Source organism: Labeo rohita, unplaced genomic scaffold (assembly GCF_022985175.1).
Source record: "Labeo rohita strain BAU-BD-2019 unplaced genomic scaffold, IGBB_LRoh.1.0 scaffold_132, whole genome shotgun sequence".
Lineage (NCBI taxonomy): Eukaryota > Metazoa > Chordata > Actinopteri > Cypriniformes > Cyprinidae > Labeo > Labeo rohita.
Window position 1 is genome coordinate 70,607 of NW_026127472.1, and position 26,796 is coordinate 97,402.

At 39.7% G+C, this 26,796-nt stretch overlaps 2 protein-coding genes across 2 annotated transcripts in view; both read left to right on the forward strand.

Moving 5' to 3' along the window:
* Nucleotides 1-26,796, forward strand: part of LOC127158057 (uncharacterized) — a 104,887-nt gene that overhangs the window by 20,235 nt on the left and 57,856 nt on the right. The window lies entirely within an intron of this gene.
* LOC127158058 (polymeric immunoglobulin receptor) overlaps nt 25,037-26,796 on the forward strand; it is a 38,618-nt gene continuing 36,858 nt past the window's right edge. Inside the window, exons 1-4 of the mRNA XM_051101196.1 lie at nt 25,037-25,185; nt 25,348-25,662; nt 25,754-26,081; nt 26,270-26,332. Of these exons, the coding sequence (XP_050957153.1) occupies nt 25,143-25,185; nt 25,348-25,662; nt 25,754-26,081; nt 26,270-26,332 (749 nt within the window). The 5' untranslated portion in view covers nt 25,037-25,142. The remainder of the gene's footprint in view (nt 25,186-25,347; nt 25,663-25,753; nt 26,082-26,269; nt 26,333-26,796) is intronic.

Here is a 26,796-nt window from a genome sequence, read left to right on the forward strand (position 1 = left end):
CCTGAAGGATCAGATGATTATAAACGTTTTGATTAAAAAAAGTATATTCTGTATTTGCTTTATGGTTATTCAACAGACTATACTTAAATGATCTATATGAAAACTATTAGACGTCTGTGTTTGCTAAATGACTAATGCCTGTAATGTATTTTTTAAAGTATTTTCAAATGTCACTGTTTCATCCAAATTGCAGATTTGTCTAATTCCTATGAAATCCTTTTCTTGTGTTGGAGGGTTTTTTTTCCTCCTGTCATGGTCATTAGATCCTATTCTGCTGAGTTTGTCAATGTTCATGCACTGTTTTACTAAATCAAACATAAAGGAGCTTTATACTGTTTTTAACCACTAGATGTCGCACGGGAGCTCCGCATCTCACACCAAAACAAACGTGATCTTCAGCCACACCTTCTTCCTCCATTACTGTTAAACTTAGCCAAAAGCATAACGATAGAAGTAGCCTACGACACATTTTAGGCTTGGTTTAAATTCAGACACATCAAAAGGTAAGACAGCAAAAGAAAAACATAGGATATCTCAAAGAGACAGCCTACACATAAGAGTTGCCATACTAAAAAAAACAAAAAAACAAAAGGCTTGTCTTACTTAGCATAATTGTCTTGTTTCTAGTCAAAATATCTAACAGTTCTTAAATTAAGGTGCATTTACTACACAAGCAAAACAACATTATATATTTAGTCTTGTTTCCAGGGGTAAAAAAACTAAATTAAGTTAATTTTGCTTAAAATAAGTATAATTATCTGCCAGAGGGGTAAGTAAGTTGTTTTATGAATATTTTACTTACCCCACTGGCAGATAATTTTACTTGTTTCCAGGGGGAAAAACTAAATTAAGTTCATTTTGCTTAAAAACAAGACTAAATAGCTAATGTTATTTTGATTTTTAGATATTTTGACTAGAAACCGAAGTAAGATAGGCCTTATTTGCAGTGTGTCACTGAGATGATGGCATGTCAAAAGGCATTCTGTAACCTATTTACCCTTAAAGAGTGCATATTAGTAAGTTACATACGTATTAGGCCTGCTAACTATATGGTACCAGTACCTTTTTAATAGAATCCTGTATATGAGGGGAAAAGGTAAATACAGCAGCTACTACAAACTGACCAGTTTAAAATATTATTTTCTAAAATAAGTAAATAAATAATATAAACTCAACATGAATGAGTGTCTGTGTCTGAATGAGTGTCAGTGTCTGTACACTCATGAATGAGTGTATGTATTAATGCCTACTGGGCATGTGAGTGTCAAAACTGGACCGTGTAGCAATAAAAAGCTGCCTCATCTGATGAAACTCCTTTTCTTTTAGATCAGGTTGACGGTTGGTGCATGTGCATCATTTACCGGATGCACGATGGGAAAAAGTTAGACAGGCACAGGTAGTGTTATGCATGGGGCAGTGTAACCTCTTTCAGCAGAATAATGAACCTTGGTAAAAATTTCAATAATTATTTTGCAGCTACATATAAATTAAAACACAACTACACAATGCGCTTTTATTCTATAACCGCAAGTGCAACGCTGTGCTGTGCCTTAGCATTCCGTTTGCCGGTTAGCCTGCCATTTGCGTTCCCACTCACATCTCTATTCACGTCTACTACCGCTTTCCTTTTTTCCCTCGCTCTCGTTGATCGCTCGTTTTTAATCTACAACCAGGAGTGCAGCGTGCCTGCAGTGTGTTAGCCGGTTAGCTTGCCATTCACTTTTACTTTTTCTATCCGCCTCTACAACCGTTGTTGCTTTCTCCTCCTTTCTTTCTTAATACTGTCACATGGAATTGATGTCAATGCCGTTGAGATTCTGCAGCAAAGTGATGATATCTCTGATCATTATCTAGTCTCGTGTATACTGCAGATAACTAAAACTGTAAATTCAACTCCTTATTACAAGTATGGTAGAACCATCACTCCTACTACAAAAGATTGCTTTCTGAGTAATCTTCCTGACTTATCTGAATTCCTCAGCATGTCCAACAGCTCAGAAAAACTTGATGATGTAACAGAAACTATTGACTCTCTCTTTTCCAGGACTCTAGATACAGTCGCTCCTCTGCGCCTAAGAAAGATTAAGGAAAACAGTCCGACCCCGTGGTATAACGAGCACACTCGGGCCCTAAAGAGAGCAGCCCGGAAAATGGAGCGCAGCTGGAGGAAAACAAAATTAGAGGTTTTTCGGACTGCTTGGTGTGAATGTACCCTATCCTATAGAAAAGCGTTAAAATCGGCAAGATCTGATTACTTTTCGACTCTTTTAGAAGATAACAAACATAACCCTAGGTATTTATTCAATACAGTGGCTAAGTTAACAAAAAATAAAGAACCAACAGGTGTCTTGTATGGATTTACCAGGAGGCAGTAGTCTTTTGAGGCTTTATTGAAGAACAACTTGGAACAGCACAACTTATGTCTCTCTCATCCAGTAACACACTGTCTCACTTGTTTGTTCAATGACTTACACATACAGCACTTCTGGAGTGCCCCCTAGTGGGCTGGCTGGGTAATCATGCATTGCCTTGATACTACAATACCCTGACACCTCCCCCTTTAAGTCAAATACTTTAGGTTATATATATTTTCCATTAACATACCCAACACAATGAGTATTTAATTAACCAATTAAGAACTAGAACAATGTTTTTTTTTTTTTTTGTTTAAATCAACCAAACATTACTCTGTCACTCATCCCATTGAAGAATATTAATTATACATTCAGTTATTACCAAGTCTTGTCACATAACTCAATAAGTCTTATAAAAAAATAACTTTTTTTTTCTTTTCTCTATAGGTTCAGCCGCACTGCAGGCTTACTTACTCTGCCTGATCTAGTGATGTTAGGTTTCCTTACAATGTTCTCTGCAGGTAAATCAGAGTCTGCGTGAAGTTGAACTTTCTGCGATGACTGTTCTGAACTTTTCTGCAATGACTGTTCTGAACTTTTCTGCGATGACTGTTCTGAACTCTCCTCAGTTTTCATAGTAATTCCTGGAACCCTTTCTGGCAGCAACTGAAGATGCCTGCGATTTCTCCTTTTCTCTCCCTCCTTTTCACTAAAGATCTCATATGACCTTGGAGTAGTGCTCTCTGCCAACACCGTAGCAGGTCCTTTCCACTTCGCTTCATCATCTAACTTCAACAAGACTGAATCCCCTGGTCTAAGAACTGGTAAGTCCTTCACACCATGTCGTCTGTTAAAGTAGTATGCTTGTTTTTCTTTTGCTGCTTTGTCTCTCTTTTTTTTATGCTTGCATTATTTGGCCACTCTGGTCTCAAGTTTTTCGGTAAGGTGGGTAGGGTAGTACGTATTTTCCTTCCCATGAGCAATTCCGCCGGGCTGACCCCTGTAGAGGAGGTAGGGGTAGCTCGGAAACTCATGAGTGCTACCACTGGGTCATCCTGTTTCAGAATGCGCTTTGCTGTCTGAACTGCCCGTTCAGCATGTCCATTGCCCTGTGGATTGTGCGGACTTGACGTGATGTGCTGAGTATCATACATGTTACAGAAGCTTCTCCAAGCTTCACTGACGAATTGTGGCCCATTGTCACTAACAATTTGTTCTGGTATTCCAAACCTCGCAAATAATGCTTTAAGTCTTTGAATAACATGCTCCGATGTAGTAGCTTGTAGCAGAAGGATCTCCAAGTAGCGCGAATAGTAGTCAGATACCACCAGATATTGTTTCCCTTTATGCATACACAAGTCTATGGCTATTCGCTGCCATGGCCTTTCTGGGAGAGGCGTTGACTGTAGAGGTTCCTTGTGCTGTGCACGTTTATTTTCTATGCAGAACTCGCATGTCTCTATTTTGCGCCTAAGATCTTCAGAAATTCCAGGCCACCATACAGCCTCTTGCGCCCGTGCCCTACATTTTGATAAGCCTTGGTGTCCGTCATGAATTCTGCCAAGCATCTCATGTCTCATCGTTTTTGGGATTACGATGCGATTCCCCAGCACAACTAGTCCATCACTTACAGACAAAGAGTCTTTCCACTTGTAAAAACTCTGTACATTATTAGGAACACTTTTGGTGTATTTTGGCCATCCTTTTATAATGAAGCTTTGCACGGTTCGTAGCTGCTCATCTTTCTGTGTCTCCATCTTTATTTCTGTCAACTTGCGTTGAGACACTGGCAGACAACTGATGACTGCATCTACATGACAACTCACTTCTGCTGTCATAAAGTCTTCAGTCGTGTCTAAAGGGCTTCGTGACAACGCATCTGCGACAACCAAGCTTTTGCCAGGTGCAAACTCTGCTTTTGCATTAAACCGCATAAGTCTCATCAAAAGTCTCTGACATCTCACTGGCACTGTGTCTAGGTCCTTACTGTTGATCAGCGGTATTAGTGGCTTGTGATCCGTGATCAATTTGAAAGTCTCCATGCCCACCAAGTACTTCTGGAACCTTTCGCATGCCCATACGCCTGCGAGGCCTTCCTTCTCTATCTGGGCATATCTTGTTTCGGACCCTGTCAACCTTCTGGAACAGTATGCGACCGGCTTCCAGCTGTTGTCATGCTTTTGCAGTAAAACACCGCCGATACCGTAGCTGCTAGCGTCCGCTGATACAGCTGTTTCTTTAGCTGGGTCATAGTGTGCCAGGACTGGAGCTTTGGTGAGCAAACTTTTAAGGGTGCTGAATGCGTTTTTCTGTGGCTCATCCCATGTCCATGCCCTTTCTCTCTTGAGCAGCTCATACAAAGGTCCTCCTGTCGTTGCCAGATCAGGGATATATTTACTCATGTAGTTTATGAGGCCTAACGCCCTCCTCAACTCATTTATGTTGTTTGGCTCATGCAAATCACTTATTGCACGTACCTTTTCGGGGTCTGCTCTGACATCTTGTGCATCCACAACATGTCCAAGGAAACTCAATTCCGCTTTCCTGAATACGCATTTGTCTTTATTCAGTTTGAGACCCACACTTTCCATCCTTTCCAGCACTCTTTTTAAGTGGTTGTCGTGCTCTGTCATGTCCTTCCCGTACACAATCACGTCGTCCATGTATACAGCAACTCCTTCCATGTCAGCTAGAAGCTCATTCATTTTCCGTTGAAAAATTTCTGGGGCTATGCTGATCCCAAACGGTAATCTCTTAAAACAATAGCGCCCCTCTGGAGTGATGAATGTCGTCAGCAAGCTGCTCTCATGACACAATGGAATCTGCCAAAATCCTGACGCTGCGTCTAGTGATGTAAAGATGCTTGCTCCAGCTAATTTAGCTAGGATCTCATCTGTTGTGGTAAGTATGTATCTCTCTTTTTTATGTTGTCATTCAGTTTATTTAATCCAACACAAATTCTGACGGTGCCATTAGGTTTCATGACCGGTACCATGGGTGCACACCAATCTGTAGGTAGTGTGACTCTTTCCACGACCCCTTGTTCTTCCATTCTCCTCAGTTCTGCTTTGACTTTAGGCAGCAGTGGAAACGGCACCCTCCTTGCGGTATGTACTGCATATGGCACTGCTCCTTCTTTCAGGTGTATTTTTACCGGCTCTGTTTTCATTGTACCACCTCCTTCAAAAACTGTGCTTACTTGTTCTATTCTTTTGACTAGCCCCATCTCAGTGGCTGTCTGTCGGCCTAGGAGGTTACTGACAGTTTCTCCTGCCACGACATATACGGTCATAGTGTACTTTCTACCCTTATGTTCCGCTTTTGCCGTAAACCGTCCTATGCAATTTAGTGAACCACCTGGGCTGTTCAGAACTATGTTTGAATGACACAGCCGAGCTCTTGGGTTAAGTTTTCCAAATGTCACTGTATTCATTACAGTAACATCTGCTCCCGTATCTATATTAAAAGTAACTGGGGTATCACCTATCTTAAGTGACACTGTCCATTTAGCTTTTTCTGTGTCACTTTTGTTACTCACCGCACCCAGGTAGAAGCTCTCTTCACTCATTTCTTTTGTTGTCACTTGTCTCACAGTTTTTGATTTGCACATTCTCGCCCAGTGTCCTTTTCTTTTGCACTTTCTGCATTCCGTGTCTGCAGCTGGGCATCTTCTGATGTCTTTGTGTCCTGTTTTACCACACCTGCCACATTCATTTGCTGTATCTTCCTTCCTTTTCTCACTGCCTCTTCTGTATTTCTCTTTTGTCCAGGGCCTTTCTGCCACCCTTGATGAACGTCTGGATGCTACCTCCTGCACACTGCCTGTTGACTGACTCTCCTGCTGGCTGATCTGCTGTGCGACATCTTCAGCCTGCCTTGTCATCTGTACCGCCGTTTCTAGGGTAAGATCTGTCATTAACTGCATTTTTCTAGAAAGCTCTTTATCCCGAATTCCGACGACCAGTCTGTCTCTTATATGTTCATTTCGGTTTGCCCCGAATTCACAGTTTTCACTAAGCTCGTAGAGGGCTCTAATATAACATTCTGCCTTCTCTCCCGGCCTCTGTGCTCTCTGGTGAAAACATGCCCGCTCATGTATCACATTCTTTTTGGGCATAAAGTACTCATCAAATTTTCCAAGCACTGTATCATAATCGTCATCACTTTCCTCAGCTGTAAAGGTGAACGATTTGAAAATGTTCTCAGCTTCAATGCCCATAGCATATATTAAAGTACTGATTTGTACCTCTTTATCTTCTTTGCTCAATTTTGTAGCAGTTCTGAAGCGTGCAAATCTCTGCCGCCACGTAGGCCATTCCGATGGACGATCAAAGTTAAAACTTTCTGGTGGATTAAATTTCGACATATTGTTCTTCTTTTGTCCTTATACTTCTGACACCATGTCTTGTATGGATTTACCAGGAGGCAGTAGTCTTTTGAGGCTTTATTGAAGAACAACTTGGAACAGCACAACTTATGTCTCTCTCATCCAGTAACACACTGTCTCACTTGTTTGTTCAATGACTTACACATACAGCACTTCTGGAGTGCCCCCTAGTGGGCTGGCTGGGTAATCATGCATTGCCTTGATACTACAATACCCTGACAACAGGCACTGACTATGCCCATCAGCATAGCAGTAATGAACTACTTTACTTCCAAGATACTATTAGAGACAAAATTGTCACCATGCAGCCGTCAATTACAGTATCGCATCAGATAGTGCGCTATAGATCTCCTGGGGAACAATTCCACTCATTCTCTACTATAGGTCAGGATGAATTGTATAAACTTGTTAAAACATCTAAACCAATAACTTGTATGGTAGACCCTATTCCATCCAGGCTACTAAAAGACTTGCTTCCAGATCTCATAGATCCTCTGCTAAATATTATTAATTCATCACTGTCGTTAGGATATGTCCCCAAAACCTTCAAACTGGCTGCTATTAAGCCTCTCATTAAAAAACCACAACTTGACCCCAACAAATTAATTAATTACAGACCTATCTCGAATCTCCCATTTCTGTCAAAGATATTCGAAAAGGTTGTATCCTCACAATTATCTTCCTTCCTACAGAAAAATGATATCTGTGAGGATTTCCAGTCAGGTTTTAGACCGCACCATAGTACTGAGACTGCTCTTATTAGAGTTACAAATGATCTACTCTTATCATCCGATCGTGGTTGTATCTCTCTGTTAGTGCTACTGGATCTTAGTGCTGCGTTCGATACTGTTGACCACAACATTCTCTTGAACAGACTTGAAAATCATGTTGGCATTAGGGGTACTGCATTGGCATGGTTCAAATCGTATCTATCTGACCACAATCAATTTGTGGCAGTAAATGATGAGGTATCATATCGATCACAAGTGCAGTATGGAGTACCGCAAGGCTCAGTGCTAGGGCCATTACTTTTTATGCTTTACATGTTACCCTTGGGTGATATCATCAGGAAATATGGTGTTAGTTTTTACTGTTACGCTGATGATACTCAGCTCTATATTTCTTCGTGGCCCGGCGAAACATACCAATTTGAAAAACTAATGCATTGTGTAGTTGAGTTAAAAAAATTGGATGACAAGTAATTTCTTACTGCTGAATTCTGAAAAAAACAGAGGTGTTAATTATTGGACCTAAAACCTCAGCGTGTAATAACCTAAAACACTGTCTAATACTTGATGGCTGCTCTGCCAACTCTTCGTCATCAGTTAGGAACCTAGGTGTGCTATTTGATGGCAATCTTTCCTTTGAAAACCACATCTCTAGTATTTGCAAAACTGCATTTTTCCATCTCAAAAATATATCTAAATTACGACCTATGCTCTCAATGTCAAATGCTGAAACATTAATTCATGCTTTTATGACCTCAAGATTAGATTATTGTAATGCTTTATTGGGTGGTTGTTCTGCTCGCTTAATAAACAAACTCCAGCTGGTCCAAAATGCAGCAGCTAGAGTTCGTACTAGAACCAAAATGTATGATCATATTAGCCCGGTTCTGTCAACACTGCACTGGCTCCCTATTAAACATCGTATAGATTTTAAAATCTTGCTAATTACTTATAAAGCCCTGAATGGTTTAGCTCCTAATGGTTTAGCGGGCGGCAGATCGTTTTCTTATTTAGCACCCAAACTTTGGAACAGTCTGCCCAACACTGTTCGGGACGCAGACATACTCTGTCAGTTTAAATCTAGATTAAAGACCCATCTCTTTAACCTGGCTTACACACAACACATTAACACATTTCTATAATTCAAATCCGTTAAAGGATTGTTAGGCTACATTAATTAGGTCAACCGGAACCGGGAACACTTCCCATAACACCCGATGTACTCAGTGCATCTTCAGAAGAATGGCATCTACGCTAATATTAGTCTGTTTCTTTCTTATTCCGAGGTCACCTTAACCACCAGATCCAGTCCGTACCCAGCCCAGACGGTGGATCAGCACCTAGAGACGACCTCTACAGCCCTGAATGTCAGCGGAGACCACATCGACTAGATGAGCCCCAGAGATGGATCCCCAGTGAAGACCTCGTCACCTAGACGGCTGTCGGCACAGGACCACGGGACCTGGTGAGTCCTCTGTGTCTGGCCAGAGGAGAACTGGCCCCCCGACTGAGCCTGGTTTCTCCCAAGGTTTTTTTCTCCGTTTGTCACCGATGGAGTTTTGGTTCCTTGCCGCTGTCGCCTCTGGCTTGCTTAGTCGGGACACTTTATCTTGACTTTATCTTCACACAATATTGTATTTTATTTTATTGTATTTGATTGACTACCTTAACCCGGGAATTGGGTGTTTGCTGTTGCCCTTTGCATTGTTGATGTACTATCTCCTGTTTGATACTGTACAGTCGCCTTGTCACAATTCTGTATTGTTAAAGGCGGTATATAAATAAAGGTGATTTGATTTAATTTGATTTAATTTAAAATTCATACATTAGTAAAGAGAAGTGAGCAGTAAGTAACACAATATGGACAGCACAAATAAATACAATAGCACAAAGATACAAAGAAGTGAAGTAAAAAGTTAATTCAGGTTGGTATATCAGCAATATTGGAGTAGTTGTCAAATGTAAATTAACTCTGTATAGTCTTCACTCTATAATATAAATATCTATCAATGCTTATTAAAACTACAGTTATTCAGGCAAAACCAGTGAGTGATATATATTTTTTGAAAAATGTCTAAAAAACAATGCCCCCTCCACCCCTCAAATAATAATAAAAAAACCTTTCACAAGAGTCAGCAGAATTAGCAGAAGACAGTGGTTTCACGCTCTGTGTGAAAGCACATTCGTCAGCGACTCACACCGCTTTTTCGTATCGTGCCCAGTGTGAAACACCCTTAAAACTGTAGATATATTGTAGTCGTGTTCACATTTTGCTCAAGCTTGTAATGTTAGCGAGACATAAAGAATCAGTTTGTTAATATTTGGCTTGTTTTCTCTTTTGTACAGCAGTAAATATTAACAAATATGGCTAACACTCTATTTTACAGTGTTCATGTTACATTTTACACATACTTATTATAGAAATACATTTTGCATTAATTTATGCAACTAATCTAAACCAGTCTCTAATCCAGACCCTAAAGGTATACTTCACCCCATGAAACCGGTCATTATATACTTCTCATGTCACCTCATGTCAGCACAAACCCATTAGAAATTCATTCTAGTGGAGGGACATAAATCTCTCAGATTTCATTAAAAATATCTTCCATTCTGTTTAGAAGACAAACAAGTTTTACGGGTTTGGAACATCATGAGGGTGAGAGTTTTCATTTTGAGGTGAACTAACCTTTTAACCCTATAGTAAGTAAATTTTGTTAAATAATATTTCTGAGTACATAAATGTACCTACACTGTGACATGGACACTACAAAATAAATTGTAACTGAAGTATGTGGCTGGACATTTCAGATGATTACATGTGTAAACTTTTGTTTTTATAGGTGGACTGAAGAAGAATGCAATGTCCAAGACCGTGATGGTTCATAGGAGCTAGAGACGGGGCAGAAGAGAGCAATCAGGTCACAGCAGTCTTCAGGACTGTGATCAGCTTTGTGTGTGTCCATCAGTACAAGTTTATCTGTCATTGAGGTTTTAAAAGGGATAGTTCACCCAAAATTTAAAAAAAATGTATTCTATCTGTACTGATTTAAACCAAGGGTGTCAAACTCTGATCCTGGATGTCCACAGTCCTGCAGAATTTAGCTCCAACCCTAATTAAAAGTACCTCATCTATTGATCTATATTAGTCAGCGCCACCACACGCATGTGTTGGGGTACCCTCTTGAACGCGCGTGGTTTAATAATTTATTTGACTACCCTTTCGCTTCTTCAAGTTTGGAAATTACTGTTGTCTCAGCACTCACCAGCCAGCTTTTTGTTCCAGTGGCACAACTTTCAAAAAAACTTGTTCTTCTCCCTATGACTGATGGGTATGTGGCTCCTGGAGCAGACTGGGAAAAGTACAACATACACGTCTCATGAAATGCAGGTATTTTGAACCATCTTGTTTAAAATTTTCCAAATGGTAGTCTTGTGTTCTTTAATGTATTTGTTTTGTTGTTGTTGTTGTTTTTTACAGACACATATGCTGCAGCAAGAGCTAAACTTAGCAGGGCAGAGGATACCTCCAATTTACAAACTGACACTGAAGTGCCAATGAAGCACAAAAGATTGTAAGTTAAAACTTATCTCTAAGTGATGCTAGTTGGGGTTAGGAGCTATACAATTCCAAAAACACATTATTTTGCTTAACTAAATGTATATGGCTGTGGGTGACATTTTAGATAACAGAAAAATTTCACAATTCTCATTTTTCATACTACTACTACTACTAATAATACTAGACTAATTTAAAATTCATACATTAATAAAGAGAAGTGAACAGTAAGTAATAAAATATGGACAGCACAAATAAATACAATGGCACAAAGATACAAGTGAAGTAAAAAGTTAATTCAGGTTGGTATATCAGCAATATTGGAGTAGTTGTCAAATGTAAATAAACTTTGTATAGTCTTCACTCTATAATATAAATATCTATTAATGCTTATTAAAACTACAGAAGATATTTAGGCAAAACCAGTGAGTGCAAAACCTCTCAAAAAAAAAAAAAAAAAAAAAAAACCCCTCTCACAAGAGTCCCCTAAGTATGGAAGCCCGTTTCCGCCACTGAATAAAAAAAAAAAATGTTTATCTCACAATTCTGACCTTTTTCTCCAAATTGCAAGATATAAATTCTGACTTTTTTCTTGCAATTGTGACTTTATATCTCGCAATTCTGACTTTATAACTTGCAATTGCGACTTTATAACTGCGAGTTTATTTCTCGCAATTCTGATTTTATAACTCACAATTATATCTCTCAATTCATATCTTGAAAAAATAACAGAATTGTAAGATAAAAAGTTGCAATTTATTTATTTATTTATTTTTTAATTCAGTGGCGGAAACGGGCTTCCTTACCTAAGAGGGGAATTCATTTTTAAAAATAAAATTTAGGCCTAAAATGTCCAAAAAATCTTGATTGGATCATCACTGTAAATAAATCTACATGATAAAAAGAAGGCTTTAATAAGATTGGTCAGCAAGATTGGTCAAAGCTCCCTAATTTAAAGTGGGTTTTAAGCAAATATCTGAGGAAAAAATGCATTGTTTTGTGTTTCTGTGTAGGCATGAATTTAATGCTATATATTGAGCAGCAGAAATCAGTGGTTTCACGCTCTGTGTGAAAGCACATTTGTCAGCGATTCACACCACTTTTTGCATCATGACCAGTGTGAAACACCCTTAAAACTGTAGATATATTGTAGTCGTGTTCACATCTTGCTCAAGCTTGTAATACATAAAGCATCAGTTTGTTAATATTTGGCTTGTTATTCTCTTTTGTACAGCAGTAAATATTAACAAATATTGCTACCACTCTATTTTACAGTGTTCATGTTACATTTTACATGTACTTATTATAGAAATACATTTTGCATTAATTTATGCAACTAAGCTAAACCAGTCCCTAATCCAGACCCTAAAGGTATAGTTCACCCCATGAAACCGGTCATTATATACTTCTCATGTCAGCACAAACCCATAAGAAATTCATTCTAGTGGAGGGACATAAATCTCTCAGATTTCATTAAAAATATCTTCCATTCTGTTTAGAAGATGAACAAATTTTTTGGGTTTGGAACATCATGAGGGTGAGAGTTTTCATTTTGAGGTGAATTAACCTTTTAACCCTATAGTAAGTAAATGTTGTTAAATAATATTAGACTGAAGAAGAATGCAATGACCAAGACTGTGATGGTTCATAGGAGCTAGAGATGGGGCAGAAGAGAGCAATCAGGTCACAGCAGTCTTCAGGACTGTGATCAGCTTTGTGTGTGTCCATAAGTACAAATTGTGTTGAGACCAAGTATTTTATTACTGTATTGTAAGTTAAACAGAGTTTTTGTGTTTTATGTCGTCATTGAGGTTTTAAAAGGGAGAGTTCACTCAAAATTAAAAAAAAAAAAAAATTCTGTCTGTTGTATTGATTTAAACCAAAGGTGTTAAACTCTGATCCTGGATGACCACAGACCTGCAGGATTTAGCTCCAACCCTAATTAAAAGTACCTCATCCAGCTAATCAAGTCATTCAGGCTTATTTGAAAACTAGGTGGTATGTGTGTTTGAACCGGGTGGGAAATAAAATCTGCAGGGCTGTGGTCCTCCAGAAGTTTGACACCCCTGCTTTAAACCCATACAACTTTCATTCATCTCTGAAACCCAAACAATGTTTTTAAGGAAATTAAGACATTTCTGTTTCTCCATTGAAATTCTATTTATGACTTATCAGATGACTTGAATTAAAAAACTCTCTCTCTCTCTATATATATATGGATTTTTTTTTTATAACTGTTTTGGAGCGTCAGAGGTTAGAGTGAACAGACTTTCAATGAAGGGAAAATTCCCAGGTTTCAATAAAAATGTCTTTGGTGTTCTGAACATGAATTACTTTCTTATGGGTTTGGAGTAACATGGTGTGTAATGGCAATGTTTTCATTTCTTGACTGTTGATTTTTTTTTATTTATTTATTTATTTTTTTCAGTTTTTTATTAAATGTTAAAAACCAGCTGTTTGGATGGTATCACCCTGTTTTAAATGTCTGAATTATCATAAAGTATTTGATATAATGAACTTTTACATTTTAATTTCTGATTTATTTATTTTTTAAATTACACCTTTCATGTTATGTAAATTTTGTAGATAAATGAATAGAACAGTTTGAATGGCTTCAAATTGGGACCAATATGGGTCTTAATTATGTTGCCCAGTTGGGGCCCATTCAGGTTCTATATGAGATTTATATGGGCTAATTCATATGGCCCAAATGGAACCTGCGGACAAACCTATCTTGGCCCCATATTGGCCCCACCTTGGAATGTTGGCTGGGTTATAAGTGGGACCAATATGGGTCTTATATGTGTTGCCCAGTTGGGCTCCACATTTTTTTAAATAATGCTTTATTATTTCAATGCCATGAGAACAAGAGGAAGAAACATCATTTCTGATTATTATCAATGTTGGCATCAGCAGTGAACGCTATCTGTGATTAATTGGTTCTGTCTTTCAGCATTTGTGTGTGTTCTGATGAGCAGGAGAAATAGTTCTATCCTACACAATAATTCGATAATAGTCATTGGTCCTCTTAAAGGCTTATTTTATGCACCAAACTTCTTGTTAAATAAAAAAAATTAATGGTTAAAAATGCACTTAGCATCAATATATTTACGTGAGGATCGATCCTTTTGATACAACGTCAGCTGATGAGAAACCCTGCCATCCCCCAGTGTCTGCCACACCTAAATGTCTACATGTCATGTCCAGTATTGTTACCATTATGCCAGAGCCCTCTCATGCCATGCCTGCCAAGCCTGCTCACGTCCTGTTAAGCAAGCCAGAGAACTCTCATGCTAATCCTGAAAAGGCTAAGCTTGCTCACGTCATGTCCACCAAGCCAAAGCCTGCTCATGTCACGTCCGCCAAGCCACAGCCTGCACTCGTCACATCTGCCAAGCCACAGCCTGCTCACGCCACACCTGCCGGCTTTCCAGGGTCTGCACCTGTCATGGCCGCCATCCCTGAGCCAGCCCACACGATGGCCACCATCCCCGAGCCAGTCCTCAAGATGGCCACCCCATTTGAGTCCCGGGCCAAGATGGCCGCCACGCCTGAGCCTCATCATGCCAAGGTCATCTGAATCTCGTCTCGTCTGCCATACCCAAAGCAAATCAAGTGATGGTTGATCCTCTGATGTCAAGTCAGTGCTGCACTTTCAGTGCCAAGCCAAGTCACAGCTGTTGTTCCTGAGTCAAGCCAAGTTACAGCTGTGTTTTCTATGTCAAATCAAGCCACAGCTGATCTTCTTGAGCCAAGTCATGGCTCATGAAGTTACTGCTGTTGTTCCCAAGTCGAGTCAAGTCAAGCCACAGCTGATCTTCCTGAGCCAGGTCAAGTCACAGCTGTTCTTCACGACCCGAGCCAAGTCACGGCAGATCTCCCTGAGTCGAGCCAGGTCACAGCTGCACTCCTAACAGAGCCTCTTCACGACATGGCTGCTAGCATAGAGCCTCCCCAAGCCACGGCCGTCATGCCAGAACCTCGCATGACTTTAACCAGAATGTGTCACCAGCGTGTGCATTTTGAGCTTCAAAACAGTGGATCATTTTGCAGAGCAATTGGTTCAGTTGATTCAAAGTGTCATTTCATTAAAAGGTTAATTTCTGCCATTTAATGACTCTTGCTCATATGACCAAGTTTCATATTCTAGCTTTAACACATAGCCAACAACATACTGTTCAGATAAAACAGATATTTATTTGAATTCAATATATGTAAAATATATATTTATATCTCAAAATCAGTGTTATGTATAACACATAAAAATGCAGTTAGAATTAGGCTAATTGAGAAATATAATTTCTCAAAAAGTGAAATGATCACACATCTTTATCTCAAAGATTATGACTGATAAAATTTACTATGTTGCAGTTGCCCCCCTAGATCCCCCTCCTGAAACACTGTAAACTGAAATGTGACACTGACCAGAACATAACTTTGCTTGAAATCTAGAACAGGGGTTCTCATCTCTGGCCCCTGAGCTCCACTTTCCTCCAGTTTAGCTCCAAACTCACCTGCTTGTAACTTTCTAGTAACCCTGAAGATCTTGATTAGTTTGTTTAGGTGCTTATGTCTTTTATTTTGATACTGTGTATAAGCAAGCAAGTTCATTTTATTACGTACACACGCATATAAATCACATCCTCACACCACTGGGGGGTGATTATCCGCGATCGCTTTTGGACTTTAAGAGACTGTTTTTGCCGTTTTTTCATCTCTTGGGATTTACCATCCACTCGGGACTTGTGGAAACTGTCGCCGGAGGACTTTCTATACGGAGCAGCTCATTTGGATTGTGCTCACGGACTTCAATTTGCCGGTGAGGCCGATTCCCTTACACCTGCATACACGACCACGAACTTGGGAACTTTGCACATACACGCGCTATTTGTATATTTTGTGTTTTTGTAGTGCATTTGTAAATAACATATGAGAGGTTGGCCAGCAAATATCGGTTGTTGGGTTTTTCCTGTGTTTAATTTTTGAAGATTTGAGAGTGTAAGTGTCGTTCAAACAGGAGAATAGAACCATGTTTATTTGTGTGACCTGTCTGATAACCGCGAAGTGAGCCGCCATCTGGATACTGCTGCACGTCTATTAGTGGAATTACGGTACAGAGACACGAAGCGGCCAGAAAGCTGACTAACATCTGTATTTCAGCGGTTAAAAATTAAATCTGCCCGAAAACAGGGAAAAAGTATTTACAAAACGTATATATATTGTTCATTATAGAAGATACAATTATATTACTTTCGAATAAATTATACTGTGAAGTTTTCTGAAAAAATAAAGTTTGTTAAAATACATTCTAACACTGAATGTTTGCTCCTTTTTTTTCTACGTGCATTATTAAAATTTCTTCAGAGTTACCATGAACATTTCAATAAATTCTTTTTCTGAACAATCATGTCTCTATCTGTGTTCACGATGTTTTAGTGTAGAATTTGTACAGAAAATGAAAGGCAGTCTGTCACAATGCATTATATAGCATATATATCGTTGCTTCTTGTCATTTCTGATGTGTCCTTTCATAATAATAATAATGATAAAAGGCAAAATGTTTTTTATCATTTATCAAAAAAAAAAGTCTTTAGAGTTAACAGGAAAATTGTAGAATTTGAGAGAAAATGAAAAGCAAATCTTGGTAACACTTTACAATATGTGTACAAAAATATGCATTAATTCATGCTTAATTAATGCACATATAATCACGAGTAAATGTATAATTCATGATGAACTAAAGCATTTATTAATGATTACTACATCAGCAACAATTGAACCTTCTGTCATGATCGGGGCTGTGGGTCTTCCCTCAGCCTCTCGAGGTCGCTGTTCCCCTTGCACTGCACTCCCCTGATTGTTCACGTCTGTCTTGTCATTTGCACTGATTACGCTCACAGCTGTTCACACTCTGGACTATTGTATAAGAACTCTCACTTCTCACTCCTGTTCAGGTCTGCATTGTCTTTTGTCCTCGTGTGTGTTCGGTTCGGTTTTGATTTTTGATCCTTGTTTCCAGTTTGTGTTGTGCAGTGTTGGCCTTCTGGTTTACGTTCTTTTGTGTTTTGTTTCATTAAAATTTTCCTTTCCTGCATTTGGACCCTGACCTCTTTTCCCCGTACACCAAACGTGACAGAATGCAGACCTCCAAGATGGGTCCAGCGGGGAGGATTTTTTTCGGGGAGGCGAAGCTTCCCCGTTTGGCGACGGCGGACGCGCGTTTGGGGGCGGCGACCACCCGCTCTTTTCCCGACACGGCGGGAATGTCCTTTGAGGCGGCGTCGGCCGCCCGTTTCGAGCTCATCTACGCCTGTCTGGCGGGGATGGACGCCTGTAGGGCCGAGGTTGCGCAGATGCGGCCCTGCTTTCTGGCGGGGGCGGAGACGCTCTTCCTCGGGCAGGCGGCGGCGACCGCTATCTCTGTTCCTGACGCGGCGGCGACCGCTATCTCCGGTCCGGATGCGGCGGCGACCGCTATCTCCGTTCCTGACGCAGAGGCGGCTGCGCTCGCTGTTCCTGACGTGGCCCTCACCGTGCCTTCTGTTCCGGACGCGGCGGTGACCGCGCTCTCTGTTCCGGACGCGGCGGTGACCGCTCTCTCTGTTCCGGACGCGGCGGCGACCGCTCTCTCTGTTCCGGACGCGGCGGTGACCGCTCTCTCTGTTCCTGACGCGGCGGTGACCGCGCTCTCTGTTCCGGACGCGGCGGCGACCGCTATCTCTGTTCCGGACGCGGCGGCGACCGCTATCTCTGTTCCTGATGCGGCGGCGACCGCTATCTCTGTTTCTGACGCGGCGGCGACCGCTATCTCCGTTCCGGATGCGGCGGCGACCGCTATCTCCGTTCCTGACACGGAGGCGGCTGCGCTCGCTGTTCCTGACGTGGCCCTCACCGTGCCTTCTGTTCCGGACGCGGCGGTGACCGCTCTCTCTGTTCTGGACGCGGCGGCGACCGCTATCTCTGTTCCTGATGCGGCGGCGACCGCTATCTCTGTTTCTGACGCGGCGGCGACCGCTCTCTCTGTTCTGGACGCGGCGGCGACCGCTATCTCTGTTCCTGATGCGGCGGCGACCGCTATCTCTGTTTCTGACGCGGCGGTGACCGCTCTCTCTGTTCTGGACGCGGCGGCGACCGCTATCTCTGTTCCTGATGCGGCGGCGACCGCTATCTCTGTTTCTGACGCGGCGGCGACCGCTATCTCTGTTTCTGACGCGGCGGTGACCGCTCTCTCTGTTCTGGACGCGGCGGCGACCGCTATCTCTGTTCCTGATGCGGCGGCGACCGCTATCTCCGTTCCTGACACGGAGGCGGCTGCGCTCGCTGTTCCTGACGTGGCCCTCACCGTGCCTTCTGTTCCTGATGCGGCGGCGACCGCTATCTCTGTTTCTGACGCGGCGGCGACCGCTATCTCCGTTCCGGATGCGGCGGCGACCGCTATCTCCGTTCCTGACACGGAGGCGGCTGCGCTCGCTGTTCCTGACGTGGCCCTCACCGTGCCTTCTGTTCCGGACGCGGCGGTGACCGCTCTCTCTGTTCCTGACGCGGCGGTGACCGCGCTCTCTGTTCCGGACGCGGCCCTCACCGTGCCTTCTGTTCCGGACGCGGCGGTGACTGCGCTGCACGGGCCTGGCCCGCCGTCCCTCCCCCTGAGTTGCCTTCCTCCGTACCTCCTCCCTCCAGACTTTGGGAACGTCTGGAAGCCGTTCCGTAGGGAGGGGGTACTGTCATGATCGGGGCTGTGGGTCTTCCCTCAGCCTCTCGAGGTCGCTGTTCCCCTTGCACTGCACTCCCCTGATTGTTCACGTCTGTCTTGTCATTTGCACTGATTACGCTCACAGCTGTTCACACTCTGGACTATTGTATAAGAACTCTCACTTCTCACTCCTGTTCAGGTCTGCATTGTCTTTTGTCCTCGTGTGTGTTCGGTTCGGTTTTGATTTTTGATCCTTGTTTCCAGTTTGTGTTGTGCAGTGTTGGCCTTCTGGTTTACGTTCTTTTGTGTTTTGTTTCATTAAAATTTTCCTTTCCTGCATTTGGACCCTGACCTCTTTTCCCCGTACACCAAACGTGACACCTTCTATATGATTCATAGATTAAGAAATCATTAAATTGTTATTAGTTAAATGTGTCATAATGTATTAATTTCCTTTATCACTTATTTTATTAACTAATCATGTAAATTCATATGCTAATTACCACAGTGGTCAAAGCTATGTACTTCAACTTCCAGTTGTCTGCTTTAAATACTCATTAGTTAATGACTTGCAAATGTATCAATATGTTGTGACTTTACTTGTTGAGGCACATGACTAACTAACTAATTGTAAATCCAAAACCACAATGACATTACTTCACCATTAGTTAGTTAGCTTTAGTTCATCATGAATTACACATTAACTCGTGATTATCTGTGCATTAATTAAGCATGAATTAATGCATATTTTTGTACACATATTGGAAAGTGTTACCAAGATTTGCTTTTCATTTTGTCAAATTCTACAATTTTCCTGTTAACTCTAAAGACTTTTTTTGGATAAATAATAAAAGACATTTTGCCTTTTATCGTTATTATTATTATGAAAGGACACATCAGAAATGACAAGAAGCAACAATATATATGTTATATAATGCATTGTGACAGACTGCCATTCATTTTCTATACAAATTCTACACTAAAACATCGTGAACACAGAGACATGATTGTTTAGAAAAAGAATTTATTGAAATGTTCATGGTAACTCTGAAGAAATTTTAATAATGCATGTAGAAAAAAAGGAGCAAACATTCAGTGTTAGAATGTATTTTAACAAACTTTATTTTTTCAGAAAACTTAACAGTATAATGTATTTGAATGTAATATAAGTGTATCTTCTATAATGTACAATATAAATACGTTTTGTAAATACTTTTTCCCTGTTTTCGGGCAAATTAAATTTTTAACCGCTGAAATACAGATGTTCGTCAGCTTTTTGGCCGCTTCGTGTCTCCGTACCGTAATTCCACTAATAGACGTGCAGCGGTATCCAGATGACGGCTCACTTGACCGCGGTGATTTAGGAGAACGTTACAAAGGGGAAATGCAGCAGTTACAACATTCACAGTCAAACAACTCAGATACAGGAAGAGAAACTTAAGACAATGGCCGCATACGCAAAGACGAGTATATTGTACATTTCAGGGTTTTGGCTCATTTTAGGTGAGACTATTTAATATTGTCCTGTATTTGTTTGTGCTGGATCCTGCTAAACATTTTGAAATGACACATGTTGTGCTGTTCACGTTGTTTGTAATGTGTTTTTTATGAAGACTAAACACATTAAGAAGTGATTTGTTATTGTTGGACATGATTACAGTTTGTGTGGTGTTTGTTTAGGTGTTGAATGCTACAGTGGAGAGTCAAACAATATAATATTTGTTCAGACTGGAGGATCTGTCACCATCCCATGTCATTATGACAAGAAACACACACAGCAGAAGAAATACTGGTACTCAGAAATTGATCAATCTAAAACATACACAAACACAACAGAACAGAATCTGTCAGTAATTGATCATCCTGATCAGAGTCTCTTTACTGTGACTATGAGAAACCTGCAGAACAAACACAATGGAACTTATTTATGTGTTGTGGAGACTGGAGAACAACCACCGATAACTGTCACATATGAGCCTCATCTCTACATTCAGTCTGGTAAGAGATTTTGTAATGATTTGATTTCATTTTAATGTCAAATTAATGTAAATGTATTTCGTCATCTCAAATGACCGATGTGTGTGTGTGTGTGTGTGTGTGTGTGTGTTCAGTTCCTGATGTGTCTGTGGTGAACAGCAGTGTATCTGGACATGAAGGTGGTGATATCAGTGTTCAGTGTCTCTACAGTTCTGGATATAAGAATGAAGTCAAGCAGTGGTGCAGATATAAAGATCAGAGCTGTTACACAGTGGGGAGGACTGACACATCCCAGAATTCATCAGTCCAGATCAGTGATGATGGGAGAAGATCCTTCACTGTGCTGATGACTGGACTGAGACTGACTGATTCTGGCTGGTACTGGTGCTCTGTAGGAGATTCACTGAATCCTGTTCAACTCACTGTAACCCAGGAAGAACCTGGTAAAGCTCAATCAATAATCTAATAAACTTAATATAAAAGCTTTGCTTAGATAGCAAAACAAGACCATATGAGCTTGTTCTTTTTCTGCTTTTGACAGAAATTATGATCTCACAAACTCACTGTGGAGAACATGTTATTTTAATTATCAAGATGCTCTATTGCTGCATAATACATTTATTCGAGTCTTTGTGTCTACAAAATGTGTGAAATTTTTATGTGGGTTAAATGTGTCCAAATGTACATGATGTGACATAGAAATATATTTGGTTCTCATATTTCCTGTTGATAATTGTTGCTTTTTATTTCATCTTTCAGATCGTATGTGGAACTTTTGTCTGCCAAAGAAGTAGAGGAATTTTCTTTATGTCAACCTGAAGGATTATAAATGTTTTGATAAAAAAATATATTTTGTATTTGCTTATTGCTTATTCAACAAACTATACTTATAGGATCTATATGAAAACTATTAAATGTCTGAGTTTGCTAAATGACTAACACCTATAATCTGTTTTTTCTTCAAATGTCACTGTTTAATCCAAATCGCAGATTTTTCTAATTCCTATTAAATTATTTTCTTGTGTTTGAGTTTTTTGTCATGGTCATTAGATCCTATTCTGCTGAATTTGTCAATCTTCATGCACTGTTTTACTAAATCAAACATAAAGGAGCTTTATACTGTATTTAACCACTATGTTGCACGGGAGCTCCGCATCTCAGACCAAAACAAACGTGATCTTCAGCCACACCTTCTTCCTCCATTACTGGCTTTAAACTTAGCCAAAAGCCTGAAGATAGAAGTAGCCTACAACACATTTTAGGCTTAGTTTAAATTCAGACACATCAAAAGGTAAGACAGCAAAAGAAAAACATAGGATATCTCAAAGAGACAGCCTACACATAAGAGTTGTTTCACTGGAAAAAAAAAAAAAAAAAGACTAAATAGTCAAAATATTTGTCTTGTTTCTAAAAAATATCTTAAATTCTTAAATTAAGATGCATTTACTAGATAAGATAAAATTAGATATTTAGTCTTGTTTCCAGGGGTAAAAAAATAAATTAAGTTAATTTTGCTCAAAATAAGTATAATTATCTGCCAGAGGGGTAAGTAAAATTGTTTTAGGAATATTTTACTTACCCCACTGTTTTGATAGTTTTACTTGTTTCCAGGGGGGAAAACTAAATTAAGTTAATTTAGCTTAAAAACAAGACTAAATAGCTAATGTTTTGATTTTTAATTTTTAGATATTTTGACTAGAAACAAGGCACAAATACTAAGTAAGATAGGCCTTTTTTGCAGTGTGTCACTGAGATGATGCCATGTCAAAAGGTACATTCTGTAACCTATTTACCCTTAAAGGGTGCATATTAGTAAGTTACATACATATTAGGCCTGCTAACTAAATGGTACAAGTACCATTTTAATAGAATCCTGTATATGAGGGGAAAAGGTAAATACAGCAGCTACTACAGACTGGCCAGTTTAAAATATTATTTTCTAAAATAAGTAAATAAAAAATATAAACTCAACATGAATGAGTGAATGTATTAATGCCTACTGGGGATGTGAGTGTTAAAACTGGACAGTGTAGCAATAAAAACACTGCCCGATCTGATGAAACTCCTTTTCTTTTAGATCAGGTTGACGGTTGGTGCATGTGCATCATTTACCGGGGACACAGATGACAGCAGGATGCATGATGGGAAAAAGTCAGACTGGCACAGGCAGTGTTATGCACTGGGCAATGTAGCCTCTTTCAGCAGAATAATGAACCTTTGTAAAAAAAATAAATAATAATAATTCATAAATGTTTTGTAACTACATATGAAATAAAACACAACTAAACTTACTTTGTTAGGTTTTGCTTTTTTCTGCAGGCACTGTCAGTGACAAAGTGTTAGTGTCTGTTAAAATCTGTAAAATTGGCTTTCCTTTCATAATCATCATTGTGGAATTATTCTATATTTGTCTTATTTTATTTATTTCATGATTAACAGTCATTTCCTTGTTGCTCTGGTGATATTCCTCCCTTTCTCATCTTTTTTTTTTTCTCGTAAATATTAATTACAAAACAAAAGACACAGAGGAACCACAGAAGTACTACATGTGTATTGTTTAAAATAAAAATAATTAAGGCTTAACCCAATTCTAAAAACTTCTGGTTGAAATACATGAACAGAAGAGCGTTTCACACTTGGAATATTCAATCATGAGTCATTAAACACTAGATAAACTGAGGTTATCTTGTTTCACATTTCACACTGCTCATAATTTAGTTGTGATTAATCCTGGGTATTCATAAACTGATATTTTACACTGTATGCATGCAACCTATTTACATAATGACTCTAGCATTGCACATTCTTGGACATTTTTCCTTTCAAACATTGAAACCACTGTTTAGTAAATGCGCTATTTAATTTAGGATAAAAACAGTGCTAAACATGCTTCTAAATGTGAAATGTACATCTCCCATGGTTAAAAGCGGGGTTTAGCCTATAACAACGATAAAACTGCCTTTAACACTATGAAAAGCTCTAGAGTTTATATGAATAAATATGTGAAGCAGAAAGTGTCTGACTTAACATCTCCACTTTCAATTCAGCTGCCCATCTCTTGACAATTTTTTAGAGAAATTCAAACAATAAATTTTTTTTTTTTTTGTGGCTCTTTGATGTGTCATGACAAATCACCTCAGTAGAAGCAGTTTGTGAACCGATCATCTCTTCCTCTTTACTAGTTACATGAAAGAACATCAGAAGGTATCTTGTTTTAACCATGGAAATACACAACATTTTACACGTTCAAGTCCACCAACATTAATCTACTCTTCTGTCTGTTTTTTTGTTGGACAAAAATGGCAGATTTGGCGTTATGATTGGTCAGATCACCTGTCAGTCTAACTCACTTGGCAACACCCCTTAATGTTCTGTATTTTAAAGATTTAAAAATATTTTAAAGTGCCCCCCGTGGTGAGGAAGAGAACAACACCTCACCTTTCACAGTCCTATAACAGGCTGGTGACTGTTATAACGTAATGCATGATGGGATATACTTCTGTGCTTCTGTGCGCTAAGGGCCCTGAGCTTTGGCATTTTTCAGACTTAGGGCAGCCTTGTGCACTTCCTGTTTTGTTCACACACTCTCAAGTGACCACAAGACCACAAGAGTAGTTCTTAAAAAGTTTCTTGTTGGCCTGTTTAGTCGATTAATAGATCGACTAAACAGTTTCAGTAAACTTTCAGTTTTTATGCATGTTTAAACTTTTGGTTGCATTTTCACAGTTTTAACCAGAATGTGTCAATGAAACAGTGGATCATTTTGCAGAGCAGTTGGTTCGGAGTCTAATGACTCTTGCTCATATGACCAAGTTTCATAGCTTTAACATATAGCCAACAACATACTGTACAGATAAAACAGATATTCATTTGAATTCAATATTTCAAATATATTTTTACATATCAAAATCAGCATTATGTATAACACATACAAAATGCAATTAGAATTAGTCTAATTGAGAAATATGATTTCTCAAAAAGTGATCACACATCTTTATCTCAATGATTATGACTGATAAAATTTACTGTGTTGCAATTGCCCCTTTAGATCCCCCTCCTGAAACACTGTAAACAGAAATGTGACTGTGACCAGCTTAAACTGTGCTTGACTGTGATTTTGCTTAAAATCTAGAACAGGGGTTCTCATTTCTGGACCCTGTGGTCCACTTTCCTTTAGTTTAGCTCCAAACTCACCTGCTTGTAACTTTCTAGTAACCCTGAAGATCTTGATCAGTTTGTTAAGGTGTGTTTGGTTATGTTTGAGCTAAACTCTGCAGGAAAGTGGAACTCGAGAGCCAGAGCTGAGAATGTCTATGCTTGGCTTTTACCCAAATGGCGCAAGACGTTAGTAATATGTTAATAGTGCTATAATGAGGACAGGGGAAGTGCAGCAGTTACAACAACCACAGTCAAACAACTTAAGACAATTGCCGGATATGCAAAGATGAATATATACTACATTTCACTCGGGTTTTGGCTCATTTTAGGTGAGACTATTTAATATTGTCCTGTGTTTGTTTGTGCTGGATCCTGCCCCACATTTTGTGCTGTTCGTGTTGTTTTTAATGTGTTTTATTTGAAGACTAAACACATTAAGAAATGATTTGTTATTGTTGGACATGATTACAGTTTGTATGTTGTTTGTTTAGGTGTTGAATGCTACAGTGGAGGGTCAAACAATACAATAACTGTTCAGACTGGAGGATCTGTCACCATCCCATGTCATTACTACAAGAAATACACACAGCAGAAGAAATACTGGCACTCAGAAATTGAACAATCTAAAACATACACAAACACAACAGTGGAGAATCTGTCAGTAATTGATCATCCTGATCAGAGTCTCTTTACTGTGACTATGAGAAACCTGCAGAACAAACAGACTGGACCTTATTATTGTACTGTGGAGACTGGAGAACAACCAGCGACAATCACATATGAGCCTCATCTCAAGATTCAATCTGGTAAGAGATTTTGTAATGATTTGATTTCATTTTAATGTCAAATATGTATTTCGTCATCTCAAATGACTGATGTGTGTGTGTGTGTGTTCAGATCCTGATGTGTCTGTGGTGAGCAGCAGTGTATCTGGACATGAAGGTGGTGATATCAGTGTTCAGTGTCTCTACAGTTCTGGATATCAGAATAAAGTCAAACGGTGGTGCAGATATAAAGATCAGAGCTGTTACACAGTGGGGAGGACTGACACATCCCAGAATACATCAGTCCAGATCAGTGAAGATGATGAGAGAAGATCCTTCACTGTACTGATGACTGGACTGAGACTGACTGATTCTGGCTGGTACTTCTGCTCTGCTGGAGAGGCACTGAATCCTGTTCATCTCACTGTAACCGAGGCAAAAACAGACACAGTGAAAGTCACGTCAGTATTCACACTGGCATTTCTCAGAATCGTCTTCCTAGAACTATTCTGTATTTGTCTGCATTTCTTCATCATTCACTATTTCCTCGAATTTCTTTTGCCTTTTACTCTAACAATAATTTCCTCATAGCCTTTGTGATTTTCTTATCTGTTTCTGTTGTTTTTTTGTTTTTTTTTTATCTTTGCAGAAGTGCAACAGGACATCGTGAGAATAATAATAATACATCTGATGTCATTGACAAACCACAAAAGTACTACACTTGTATTGTGTCAGTACCATAGTACTGAGACTGCTCTTATTAGAGTTACAAATGATCTACTCTTGTCATCCGATCGTGGTTGTATCTCTCTGTTAGTGCTACTGGATCTTAGTGCTGCATTTGATACTGTTGACCACAACATTCTCTTGAATAGACTTGAGAATTATGTTGGCATTAGTGGTAGTGCATTGCCATGGTTCAAATCGTATCTATCTGACCGCCATCAGTTCGTGGCAGTAAATGATGAGGTATCATATCGATCTCAAGTGCAGTATGGAGTACCACAAGGCTCAGTACTAGGGCCGTTACTCTTTACGCTTTACATGTTACCCTTGGGTGATATCATCAGGAAATATGGTGTTAGCTTTCACTGCTATGCTGATGATACCCAGCTCTATATTTCTTCGCGGCCCGGCGAAACGTACTGATTTGAAAAACTAATGGATTGTGTAGTT